This window comes from Bison bison, unplaced genomic scaffold, assembly GCF_000754665.1.
Source record: "Bison bison bison isolate TAMUID 2011002044 unplaced genomic scaffold, Bison_UMD1.0 scf7180017864469, whole genome shotgun sequence".
Classification (NCBI taxonomy): domain Eukaryota; kingdom Metazoa; phylum Chordata; class Mammalia; order Artiodactyla; family Bovidae; genus Bison; species Bison bison.
Window position 1 is genome coordinate 6,276,654 of NW_011495030.1, and position 12,649 is coordinate 6,289,302.

The 12,649-nt window shown below is 43.7% G+C and overlaps 1 protein-coding gene across 1 annotated transcript in view; it reads left to right on the forward strand.

The window, feature by feature from the left end:
• KCNV2 (potassium channel, subfamily V, member 2) overlaps positions 1–12,439 on the forward strand; it is a 13,651-nt gene extending 1,212 nt beyond the window's left edge. The window contains exons 3-4 of the mRNA XM_010860736.1: positions 1–373; positions 12,158–12,439. The exon at positions 1–373 is cut by the window's left edge and continues 20 nt beyond it. Coding sequence (XP_010859038.1) covers positions 1–373; positions 12,158–12,439 — 655 coding nt within the window. The remainder of the gene's footprint in view (positions 374–12,157) is intronic.
• The last annotated feature ends 210 nt before the right edge of the window (positions 12,440–12,649 follow it).

Consider the following 12,649-nt stretch of genomic DNA (forward strand, 5'->3'; position numbering starts at 1 on the left):
GGTGGACCTGGTGGCCATCCTGCCACTCTACCTGCAGCTGCTGCTTGAGTGCTTCACCAGCGAGGACCAGCTGCACGTCAAGGGCTCGCCGCGGGAGCACGACCTTGAGACGATGGGCCGCGTGGGCAAGGTGGGCCAGGTACTGCGCGTCATGCGCCTCCTTCGCATCTTCCGCATCCTCAAGCTGGCGCGCCACTCCACAGGTCTGCGCGCCTTTGGCTTCACGCTGCGCCAGTGCTACCAGCAAGTGGGCTGCCTGATGCTCTTCATCACCATGGGCATCCTCACCTTCGCTGCCGCAGTCTACTCCGTGGAGCACGACGTGCAGGGCACTAACTTCACCAGCATCCCGCACGCCTGGTGGTGGGCCGCGGTGAGTACCATGGCCCGTGAGCTTTCTCTCCCCCTTCCCCAACTTGGCAGAAGCTGCTGCTCTCCTTCCTGAGTGATGCTGCCCTCCTTGCTTTGTTCCATCATCTTTCCTCTGCCTTGTTTAACGGTCATTGCTTTCTCGTTCTCACTGTCCTCAACCAGAAAATATAAAGCAACAGCAGCAAAATAGGTTAGGTGTTAAAAGGCTCAAAAGACATAGTCCAGGAAGAAAGACGAAGACCAAGAAGCTGGACGTGGTCCTGACGTGATTCTAGGAATCTCCAAAGCTAGATTTAGTTTTGATACCCCTGAGAGGCTGATTTTAAGGAACAGTGATTGTTCACTGATGAAGCCTGAGGAACTTCATCATCATCACTTGTGTTATCTGTCACTTATTGAACACCTGTTGTCCTGAGTGGTTTATAATGCTTATTTCAGCATCACAACCATGTGAAGTGGCTAGGATCACTATTTTTTAAGAGGAAAAATTTCCTTCAAGTGTTGAAGGAAACTGTTGATGTCTGCAGGGGAGGAAATAAGACTTGGCTGAAGAGTGTCAACCCTCACTGAAATTTCACCAGTTCTAGCTGAATCTGAGCATCTAACACTGAAACTTGCTCTGGTATCACAAAAAATTATTTCTGGACCTGGCATTATTGCCCCATTTTACAGCCAGAGGAATTGAGGTGCAGACAAATTGAGTGTAGACACACAGATAATAGCAAAGTGAGGATTGAAATGCAAGCCTGCCCAACTGCAAAACCCATGCTCTTTCCCCACCAAAACCCATGCCCTTTCCACACTCCAGCACTGCCTTTCTCAAGCTTGAGTTTTTCTGCATTCCTTGCTTAATTTGAAGTTAGTGCATGAGTTATTTTTGTCATCATTCTATTTGGTGTTTGTCTTTTATAATAATTTATGCCATTTACTCAAATATCTGTTTCTCATGTGCTAGACTAAATCCTTAGGAAAATCCCTGAATTCCTGGAAATGTTGATTGGGTCTTAAGTCAATGAATGAACTGACATATATTCATAGGAAGGGGCTTTCTTGGTGGCTCAGTGGTAAATAATCCACCTATAATGTAGGAGATGCAGGTTCCATTCCTGGGTCAGGAAGATCTCCTAGAGATGAACATGGCAACACACTCCGGTATTCTTGCCTGGGGAATTCAATGGACAGAGGAGCCTGGTGGGCTATAGTCCATAGGGTTGCAAAGAGTGGGACACGACTGAAGCGATTTAGCACACACACATGCCACATACACACATAGGAAAGAACTAGGTGTATGCTTTCCTTATTTTTTAATTAGCTTGTTTGTAATGCCTTTAAAGACATTAAGCAAATATAACCAGTTTTTGCTGTGTTACAAAATAGATACTTTTGACATTAATATTGGATATGATATAACGCACAGTCTGGTGTAAAGTTCTGTGAATCTACTCAGGGCTCCTACTAATAGTGTAGCATAGTAGGATGGAAAATTGAGGTTTAGGTTCCAGTCACTGATCTGCTAATAATTAACTGTGACCCTGCATAATGTGTGACCCTTTCATTACCTGTGAAACCTCGCCCCCTTTCTCCCTCGCCTCAGTCTTCTCATCTCCCAAGAGAAAAGGGTATAGAGCTCTACAATTCAATGAGTCTCACTTCCCTGGAAAGCAGAGCACTCACGTGTACAACAGGATTTGTGAGCTTTCCTTGGTGACAGGATGACGTCCGGCTCTTCCAAATAAGCATTTGAGCCAAATGCTGCTCCTCTGATCATATTCCAAGTGATGAAAGGTCATCCCCATAGTAGATAACCATGTGTACAGATGGAACAAATGGAGCATGATTTATCCATTATTGGATAAATAATGGATTTATCCAATTTATTGGATGAATAAATTTATTTTTTATTTATAAAATATTGTTTATAAGTTTTGGCCAATGCATTGGCCAAACACATGCATTAGCAAACAACATCGATGTTAGTGATGAGTAAAGCAAGGAGGGAAAAGAGAACATCCACAGGCTGATGACATAAAACCAAGTTATAGAAAGTCAAGTTTTCATTCAGCCAAATATCTTAGAAGGCTAGCGTATGTAAGCTGGACCTAGTGGACTCTTTGATATTGTATTTTTAATACACAAAAGGTTTTTTTTTTTTACCTTTTGTATATTAATATAAAATTTTTGATGAGAAGTCTGTTGCTAATGAGTTTTCCTCTTTAAAAAATTTCCTGAAGTGAATGCCTAATAATCTCCTTTAATGTCTTGATCTGTTTGATGTATAATACTTAAAAATTTTCAACTTATCCTCCTTTTTATATTAACTAAAATCATTTCAAAGTTGGTATTTTCTATAGATTTGACAATAAAAATTGAATTATCATTCAGTTTCTATCTATAACAAAGTTTACCAATTATTACTTTTACCAGTGTGATTTTTCTTTTTTTTCTCTCTATAAGACATGGTTTTCATAGGCCAGAATTTGCACATGTCAACCTACCATTAACCAACCTTAACCTTTACCACTGGCATTCATCCATTTTGTTCTCTAAAAATTAGTTATACTAGTAAAAAATCATTATGAATTAGACAAAAGACTGATTACCTGTATTTGTTTCTGAACTAACCTATGAAAACAATGGGAAAAACTCCCCTTGAAGATTCCTCAGGACCAATATATTATTAACCCAATTCATCTATATATTTCTGATGACATTGCATATTGTATACTAAGGGCCCTTATTTGCAATAAAGCAAAAAGATGCAAAGTAAAACGATACATAAGATTAGGACCAAATCTTCATGTAACCTTCAAAAATCCATTTTCATTCACTGAGCAAGGTTTTTTTTTTTTTTTGAGCACTTAGTGTGCCAAGGAGTATTCTAAACTCTAGGGATACTGAGTGATTGCGGGCGGGGGGAAGGGGTAGGAAGTGAAATTCTTTCCCTCATGGAGTTTGCAGCCTAATGGAAAGAGATAATAAATCATTTCAGAGGTTAGTGGGTTTTTATAGGATAGAGAGTGATCTGGGTGGTAGAATCTACCTTTGATATAATAGTGGAATAGTCAGAGAAGCCTTCCTGGAAAAGATGACATTTATTAAAACTTGAGTGGTGAGCAAGCTCTGACTACTGAGCCCACGGGCCCTAGAATCAGCAAGGTGCCGCAACTATTGAAGCCCATGAGCTAGAGCCTGTGCTCTCCCACAAGAGAAGTCACTGCAGTGAGGAGCCCACGCACTGCAACTAGAAAGGAGCCCCCGCTCTCCGCAACTAGAGAAAGCCCTCACGCAGCAACAAAGATCCAGCACAGCCAAAAGTAAATACATACATAAACATAACAGTGTGTACATATACTAAAAGAAAAAAAGAGCTTGAATGGTGAGAAGCTCATCTAAATAGGCATGACTGAGCAGACGTGAGAATCTGAGAAGTAGAATCCTAATGTATGATTATGAGATCATACATCTCATAATTTAAAAAATTTTGAGCATACACCCATGATAAATGTGTAGTTATTCATAAGTTATAAGCTATTTATTGCTGTGATAATGATGCATTACAAACCACCCCAAAATTTTGTGGCTTAAAATGTCAAGCATCTTTTTGGCTCATGAGTTTTCAAGTCAGCAACTCGGGCTGGTTTCAACCCCAAGATTTTTGTCATTTGGACTGATGTCAGCCACTCATGTCCCAGTCTGATGGTCACCTGGCTGACATCTGGGATGAAGAGGGCGACTAGGTCTTTCCTCATCCAGGTGGCATGTATCCATGGCTGTGGCAAAGGGCAAGAGAGAGTGTGCAAGCCCAATCATGCAAACTCTGATAAGCTTTTGTTCTTGTCACATGCTCAACACATTGGCCAAAGTAAGTCACAAGGCCAAACTCAGAGTCAAAGGGCAGAGCAAATTAGCCCACTCCCCATAGGAAAGCACCACAAAGTTGTATGGCAAAGAACCTGGATACAGGAAGACATAGAGTCTTGTAATATAATCAACCTACTGCATTAAGATATTACCTCTCAAATATATTATATAGTTCAGAAAACATACACTCCCACATTGAAAACGTAAAGATGAAGCAAAGAAAACTAGTATGGATATTTCCTTGCCCCACTGCAGTGCTGTAGCCTTTGTGGTATACTCACTCACATTAGGAACGCGTTCTCTAATCCCTCCTTCCATGTGCTTTTAGTGCTCTCGGACAACCCAGCATCTGACTTGTTTTTAATAATCTCCTCTGTCTCTATGCCAAGGATCCGGCAACTTTCCTTAGTAATTCAACTCAGGGTTTTTAAGAGAAGCATGGCAATTTTCATTATTGTGAATTCTCCTACAGCTGCAGAACAAATCCCTCATGGACACTCATGTCTGGAGATGCTCATGCATTAGAAGACAGTCCCTGCTCATCTGTCAAATGTAGGTTATTTGTAAGCATAATGTAATAGGAAACATATGTAAAGTACTAGCCTGTATGCTATCCACAGTAAATAGAAGCTACCATATCTGACTAGTTGATAGTCTTTATCACATGGAAACAATCATTTCTGCTTCCAGATTCATTTGGGGGAAAATAAAACAGAAGTGATTCCTTCTCTCCTAGGGAAAAGAGAGAGACTATAAGATGCACAAGAGGGTCAGCTGTTCGATCCTGGGAGAGCTTCTGAGCATGCAGATAAACAGGCCTAAGCTCGGAGGAGCTCCAGCTGTGTGGAGGCTCCCTGGGTTGCCTGGGTGTGGGGAATGCATGGCGCAGCCTAACAAGCACAGTTAGCTCTGTGATCAAGCTGTAAGCATCGGCCTCCGTTGCGGCTGTGTTTCTGAGGAGAAAAGCAACAACGGGATGGTTGAACAGATCGTTTCCTTCTGAGCTTGGCAGAGCAAGTCAAAGCTGCAGAAACCAGATAGGAAATTATATCATGAACTCATGTCTTTAAAAACTAACAAAATCTCTTGAAAAAGAAAATTTATCTCTGGCTGAGGCTTCACATAATTGTGGCCCACAGACTCTGTTCTTGTTTCTGTTTTCCTCAAGTCTGTTATCATTTCCTTGCAAATAGGTGGCTCTTACAGGATCACTGAGATTCATTTTATTCTTATCACCTGCTTGCTTGGAGAAGGCCCATTTGAAAGGTGAATCAGGAAAACAGAAACAAAACCAGGGTATTTTAAACAGAGGACATTTGATACAGGGAGACTGATACATAGGCTAGAAGAGCAAAAGGGGGAAAGTGAGATAACCTAAAGATTGGTGAGTATAGGAAACAATGTTGGCCCTGGAATTAGGCGAGCAAATAGGAGAGGGTAGAGTTACTGGCAATGGCACCCACTCCAGTACTCTTGCCTGGAAAATTCCATGGACGGAGGAGCCTGGTAGGCTGCAGTCCATGGGGTCGCTGAGTCGGGCACGACTGAGCGACTTCACTTTCACTTTTCACTTCCATGCATTGGAGAAGGAAATGGCAACCCACTCCAGTGTTCTTGCCTGGAGAATCCCAGGGATGGGGGAGCCTGGTGGGCTGCCGTCTATGGGGTCACACAGAGTTGGACACGACTGAAGCGGCTTAGCAGCAGCAGCAGAGTTACTGGAACCTAGGAGTACAGAGCAGGAACAGCTATGGTTGTGTCCTGACATCAGGACACCCAAGATGGCACCACGAGGCTGGTGCTGGGTGTGCTAAAAGAGGCCTGAGCTGTGGCTCTCTGTCATTGTTGAGGGTTGATGACAGAAACCAGATGCAGCAAGAGAGGCCCTCACTTCCTCATTCTATCTTCTAGTCTCCCAACAGTGTCTCTCATTGGCAGAACCTGACCATGAGACAGCAGGCAAGGGAACCTGGAAAATGTGGTTTGCATCCTTCCAGTTGCTGAATTACAGAAAAGTGCACAGAAGGGAATGGGGCTTGGAGCCGAGAAATAAGGAGTAAAGGTTCGGCACAGAAGGCATTGAAGTTCTCCTGGCTCCTTCAGAAATAGCACAGGAGCCATCAACTGGGCAAAGGCTCTTAGGCACTTCTGTGGCTTTTGGTCTGGTGGACTCCTGATTTTGAGGTGGTCCCCTTTTAGCTCTGTAAGCTCTCCCTGTTGGCCAATATAACTCGAGTGGGACATGATAGAATTGTAGAGGATAGGGAGAAGTGCCAAGTAAGCTGAGAATGTGACGGCATCATCATTCTTGTAGGCCTTTCTAGGGACAAAGTCCAAACTGGCCTTAGCTTCTGGACAGCCTCCCCCGATAGTACAATTCATGTACATCTCAGAACTTTCACACAGGAGACTGGTTGTGCTCTTCTAGGAGATTACCCATGACCTCATTCTAACAGGGCTTCCACTGATCAAAACATTTTTTGAATTCCACTGAGGAATTGTTCCACTGAGCACATGTCACAACATCTATGACATGTCCACTTACTTCTTCATAGTGGGGTTACATCTTTCCCTTTATGAGGCTGGATTTAATGTTTTTAAATAGTTAAGACCCTTGACTTTAAGACCAGCCCTAAGGTTAATCCTCAAGGTGGATAAGAACACTTGTTTCAAGATCATACCACTGAATTCTCTGTATAGATTATAATCCCAAGAAGGAATTCCTAAAATATTTGTAGTAGCCACAGCCACATGGGTAGGCTAAGTATAGTCTTTGAAGCTAAATTCATTAAAGGACAACATGAAGTATGTGATAATCTGAGCCAGAAAATGTTGGTCTTTACTACCTCAAATTCTTTGGGAATTAAGAAGAGGAATTAATTCTTTGGGAAATCAGTTTTGTTCCTTGAAATCATTATTCCTGGATGTAGGGATTACTAGGTGCTAAGACATAATCTTGGAGTAGAAAATGGCAACCCATTCCAGTAACCTTCCCTGGAAAATTCCATAGACAGAGGAGCCTGGTGGGCTATAGTCCACGGTGTCACAAAGAGTCAGCCACAACTGAGCGACTGAACACAAGATGTAATTTATGACGAGCTCACTATGAAGGAACTAAACATTCCTTGCTGAAGGAGAAATTCAAGTACAGTTATTCTAAAGTTTGAGAGACAAATTGGATGCTTGTCCTCCTTGTAACATTTAGCAGGTCAGGATTTGCTGATCAGTGGGTGAGCTGCTGGGGAAAGGCTACCTTCTGGCTTTGGGAACCCAAGAGCTGGGAAAAATATGTAAATTTTCAACAGACTGGTAGATGGCTGAGCCAGCCAATATTTTCAGGATATTAAGATGGATGGTGGAAATTTCGGTCACATGTCCAAACCCAAATCCTGCTAATGAGAGAACTCGCTCTGTGAGGTCACTGGAGTCATTCTGGAACCTTCCATTTTTAATGTTCTCTCAGGGAGAAATGGTTTGGCCTGTGGAATGTGGAGAAGACGTTTCCATAAGCCAAGGAATCCTGGGTTCCTCTGGAGCCAAGAAGCAAGAACCAGATCACCAGTTAAATCAGATTATCCCCCAGACAGGCAGTGCATAAATTAGCTCTGCATTTGGAACGAACTCTTCAGAATCAGTCATACAGTCTCCTAGCAGAAGAGATCTCTTGTCTAAAAATAGAGATCCAAGACATACAAAAATATTTAGACCATATTATGCACATCAAATATTTAATCTTTCTTCAGCCAATTCTCTTTGCTTCTGACTTTTCGCTCAAAGTTCAGCCAAGAAAAATTAAAAAAGAAAGAAGCTGGGGTTGGGAGAGAATCAAAGCCAACTATGGGGACTGAGCAAAGGTTTAAATCAGGCACTTTGTCTCAGTGATCTTCCTTTTTGTGTATCCTCATGTTTCCAACCCACCCCCACCCTCCCAGTCCTGGATCCTTGAGGGGCTGGTTTAGACCAAAGTCTCTGCTTTGGCCTTTTGTGGGTGTTTCCTGATCTGAACTACCCCTTCCTGTCACTCACCCTTTCATCCAGACTCCAGCTAAGTTGACTGACTAAATACTCACAGAGAGGTGTGAGTAACGGGGCTAGTGACATATGGAAGCTGTTCGCACACCTGGATAGAGAGCTGATGCAGTTTTTAACTTTTTCTTATATATTGGCTTGCAGCTGATTAACAATGCTGTGATCGCCCCAGGTGCACAGCAGAGGGACTCAGCCATAGGTATCCATGCATCCATTCTCCCCGCCCCTCAGGCTGCCACATAACACTGAGCAGAGTACCATGTGCTGTGCTGTAGGGCCTTGCTGGTTATCCATTTTAAGTATAGCAGTGTGTACATATCCATCCCAAACTCCCTAACTACTCAGGTTCTTTTACGTTCTGCGTGGCCAATGACAAGAAACACACACACACATACACACACAGTGCAAACTTTTCTTTTCTTTTTTAAGATTAGCCCATGATCTTATTTTATCACTGTCTCTCATCACCCTTTAACCAGAAGGTAGGAAAAGGAGACTCTGTACTGGAGACATGGTGTTCCATCCAGTCTCCCCTAACAGCATTCAGCATGAGTCTCTTCCCCAGTCTGTTGGACTAATGAGCACAACTAACATTATCCCTTATATACCAGTGCCAGACACTCCTTCAGGTGGCGCTAGTGGTAAAGAACCTGTCTGCCAGTGCAGGAGATGTAAGAGATGCGGGTTCAATCCCTGAGTGGGGAAGATCCCCTGGAGAAAGGAATGGCAACCCACTCCAGTATTCTTGTCTGGAAAATTCCATGGACGGAGGATTGTGGCGGGCTACAGTCCATGGGATCGCAAAGAGTCAGACACAATTGAAGCGACTTAGCAACAGCAGCAGCAGCCACTCCTTTAATTCCCTAACAACCCTCAGAGGTACACACTATGACTCTTCTCCACATTTCAAAAGTAGCAACTGAGGTAGAGAGCATTCAGGCCACTTATCCTAGTCCCACAGCTGTGGCCTAGGGCCACACCTGCTTCCTAACCTAGTCTGTGCCCTCCTGCCTCTCTCAAATGCAGGCTTGAATTTTCCCACTGGGGGAGGAGCATCCCCACACTCCACCCCCAGCCCCTCCAACACACACACACCCTCTGCAGGTCTCTCTCTGGAGATGGAGTAGTGAGAGGTGGCGTGTCCCCTGTCCCAAGAGGAGTTGCATCCTCCCTCTTTGATGGGCTGCATGAAGCTCTGGTTCTTATCAGGGCCACCAGATTTGCCCAGCTGGCCTACTTGTCCATTTCATTCTAACTCATCAATCACACTTTAAGTTCAAACTGACCCTTACGTCATCGAAACAAAAAGGTTTACATTTCTAAGCTAGAGGCTGTCTCTGTACAGACCCACAGGGTGATCAGATCTGTACATTTATAACCGTATGCTGGAAAATTGTGCAACACAAATCGATGAAGCTGACACTGCCCCCTGGAGTTGTGCAACCCACACTGTTTTCAACTGTAATCAACAGCCCTGCCTAAAAGACTTCTAGTAATTCTGCCAAGAGTCTGGGGACTAACAGGAGTCTTAGTATATGAGGCATAAAAAACAGGCCCCGAGAGATTTTCCTGGGCTTTCTCTGGCTACATTGACTGATAACTAGTCCCGTGGGTATCTGCATTTTAAAACAGAAGCTTGTTAACCTAAATAAATCTCTAATTAGTGGAATTTAAAGCAGTAACAAGTGTGATAGGAAGGATTTCATGCAGGGTGAACATATTTGTGGTCGATGATGTCTTAGAAAAGTCCCTTCGAAGAATAATGAGTGTGTTTCTCCAGACACTGGCAATTAAACCACCTTAAAGATAAAATATCTCATTCGAACGACCTAACAGCTCTGAGAAGTATGAGTTCAGTTCAGTCACTCAGTCGTGTCCGACTCTTTGTGACCCCATGAACCGCAGCACGCCAGGCCTCCCTGTCCATCACCAACTCCTGGAGTTTACCCAAACCCATGTCCACTGAGTCAGTGATGCCATCTAATCATCTCATCCTCTGTCGTCCCTTCTTCTCCTGCCTTCAATCTTTCCCAGCATCAGGGTCTTTTCCAATGAGTCAGCTCTTTGCATCAGGTGGCCACAGTATTGGAGTTTCAGCTTCAACATCAGTCCTACCAATGAACACCCAGGACTGATCTCCTTTAGAATGGACTGGTTGGGTCTCCTTGCAGTCCAAGGGACTCTCAAGAGTCTTCTCCAACACCACAGTTCAAAAGCATCAATTCTTTGGCACTCAGCTTTCTTTATAGGCCAACTCTCATATCCATACATGACCATTGGAAAAACCATAGCCTTGACTAGACGGACCTTTGTTGACAAAGTAATGTCTCTACTTTTTAATATGCTGTATGAGAAGTATGAAAGTTGCCCCTATTTTAAGGATGAGAGGAGGACAACAGAGGAGGCTGATTTTAATGTATTTTGTGTGCCTGATAGTATGAAGCACTTTATAATCTTTTTTTCCCTGAACTTTATAGTTTTTATTTTGTATTAGGGTATGAAGTAAAGTGTTAGTCATTCAGTCATGCCCAACTCTTGGCAACCCCATGGACTGTAGCCCACCAGGTTCCTCTGTCCATGGAATTCTCCAGGCAAGAAAGCTGGAGTGGGTAGCCATGCCCTTCTGCAGGGGATCTTCCTGATCCAGAGAGGGAACCTGGGTCTCCCACACTGAAGGCCGATTCTTTACCATTTGAGCTACCAGGGAAGCCCGTGTTGGGGTGTAGTCAATTAGCAATGTTGTGGTAATTTCAGGTGAACAGTGAAGGGACTCAGCCATATATATACATATAATCATTTTTTTAATGTAGCCTTCATGAGAACCCTGAGACTTAGTTATTAGCCTCCTGTTTTATTTTTAAAATTTATTTAATTGGAGTATAATTGCTTTATAATGTTGTGCTGGTTTCTGCTGTACAACTCCGTGACTCAGTGGTAAGTATGCATATACTCCCTCCCTCTCGAGCCCTCCTCGCACCCATCCCCCGCCCCAGCCTTCTAGGTCACCGTGGAGCACTGAGTTCCCTGTGCTGCTCAGCAGGTTCTCATTAGTTCTCCAATTTATAACAGTAGTGCATATATGTCAACCCCAATTCCTCCCACCTCCTCCCTTCCCCCCTTGGTGTCCATATGTTTGTTCTCTATGTCTCTGTCTTTATTTCTGCTGTACCATTTTTCTAGATTCCACATATATGTGTTAATATATAATACGATATTTGTTTTTCTTTATGACTTACTTCACTCTGTATAACAGACTCTAGGTCCATCCACATCACTGCAAATCACTCAATTTCATTCCTTTCTACGGTTGAGTACTATTCCGTTGTTTATCGCTACCATACCTTCTATCTTCCTGTTTTAGATGCAAGAACCAAGGCTTAGAAATTCTGAATGCTTTGCCCAAGGTCTCTCAGCTGGGAAGGGTCAGAGTGGGGACTTGAACCCAGGTCTGACTGGTTCTAAGCCCAAGCTCTTTCTAGTACATGTACCATGTAGGCAAACCCAGGGGCCCTGTTCTAACTTTGGCCCCAGATGAAGGAGGCAGAGGCCTACCTTCCTTGAGCCTGTCGTACGCTGGGAACTTCATGTGCATGCTCCTCTGTGACCTTCACAACAACCCTTTAAAGGTATTACCTCCTCTGTATTGTAAGAAAATGTATACATGATGGTCAGGATTTAAACCCAAGCCTTTCAGCTCCAAAGCTTGTGTTCTTTCCATGACACAAGTCTTGCAGGCAAAATTCCTGGTACCTTTGAAAGCTGGCCCCACGGGGAGCTGTTACATGACCCACAGGCACCTTCAGGGGGGTGGAAGACACCTTCCTACCTGGTTCTCTCTTTTCCTACTTCTCCCTCTCGATGCTAACAATTCCATTCTACTTTCCCTCCCTCACAGGTGAGCATCTCCACTGTGGGCTATGGAGACATGTACCCAGAGACCCACCTGGGCAGGCTTTTTGCCTTCCTCTGCATTGCTTTTGGAATCATCCTCAATGGAATGCCCATATCCATCCTCTATAACAAATTCTCTGATTACTACAGCAAGCTCAAGGCTTACGAGTACACGGCCATACGGAGGGAGAGGGGAAATGTGGAGTTCTTGCAAAGAGCCAGAAAGAAGATAGCAGAGTGCTTTGCTGGAAGCAACTCACAGGCCACCCCAAGGCTAAATAGTTAATATCTCTTAGTACGTGTGGCTGGTTGAAGCCATGAACTTCAAGGCTTCATTCCACTTTCCTTTTTTTGTTGTTTTTTATTATAGGAATGACAGTGAAAGGGCATGTGAAGCAGACACACACAAAAGGCATTCACTTCGCAAAGTTCTACCTCTAGAAATGTTCATTTTGGCCCAAACTCTGACTGCCTCCTGCTATTCTTCAGTGATGTC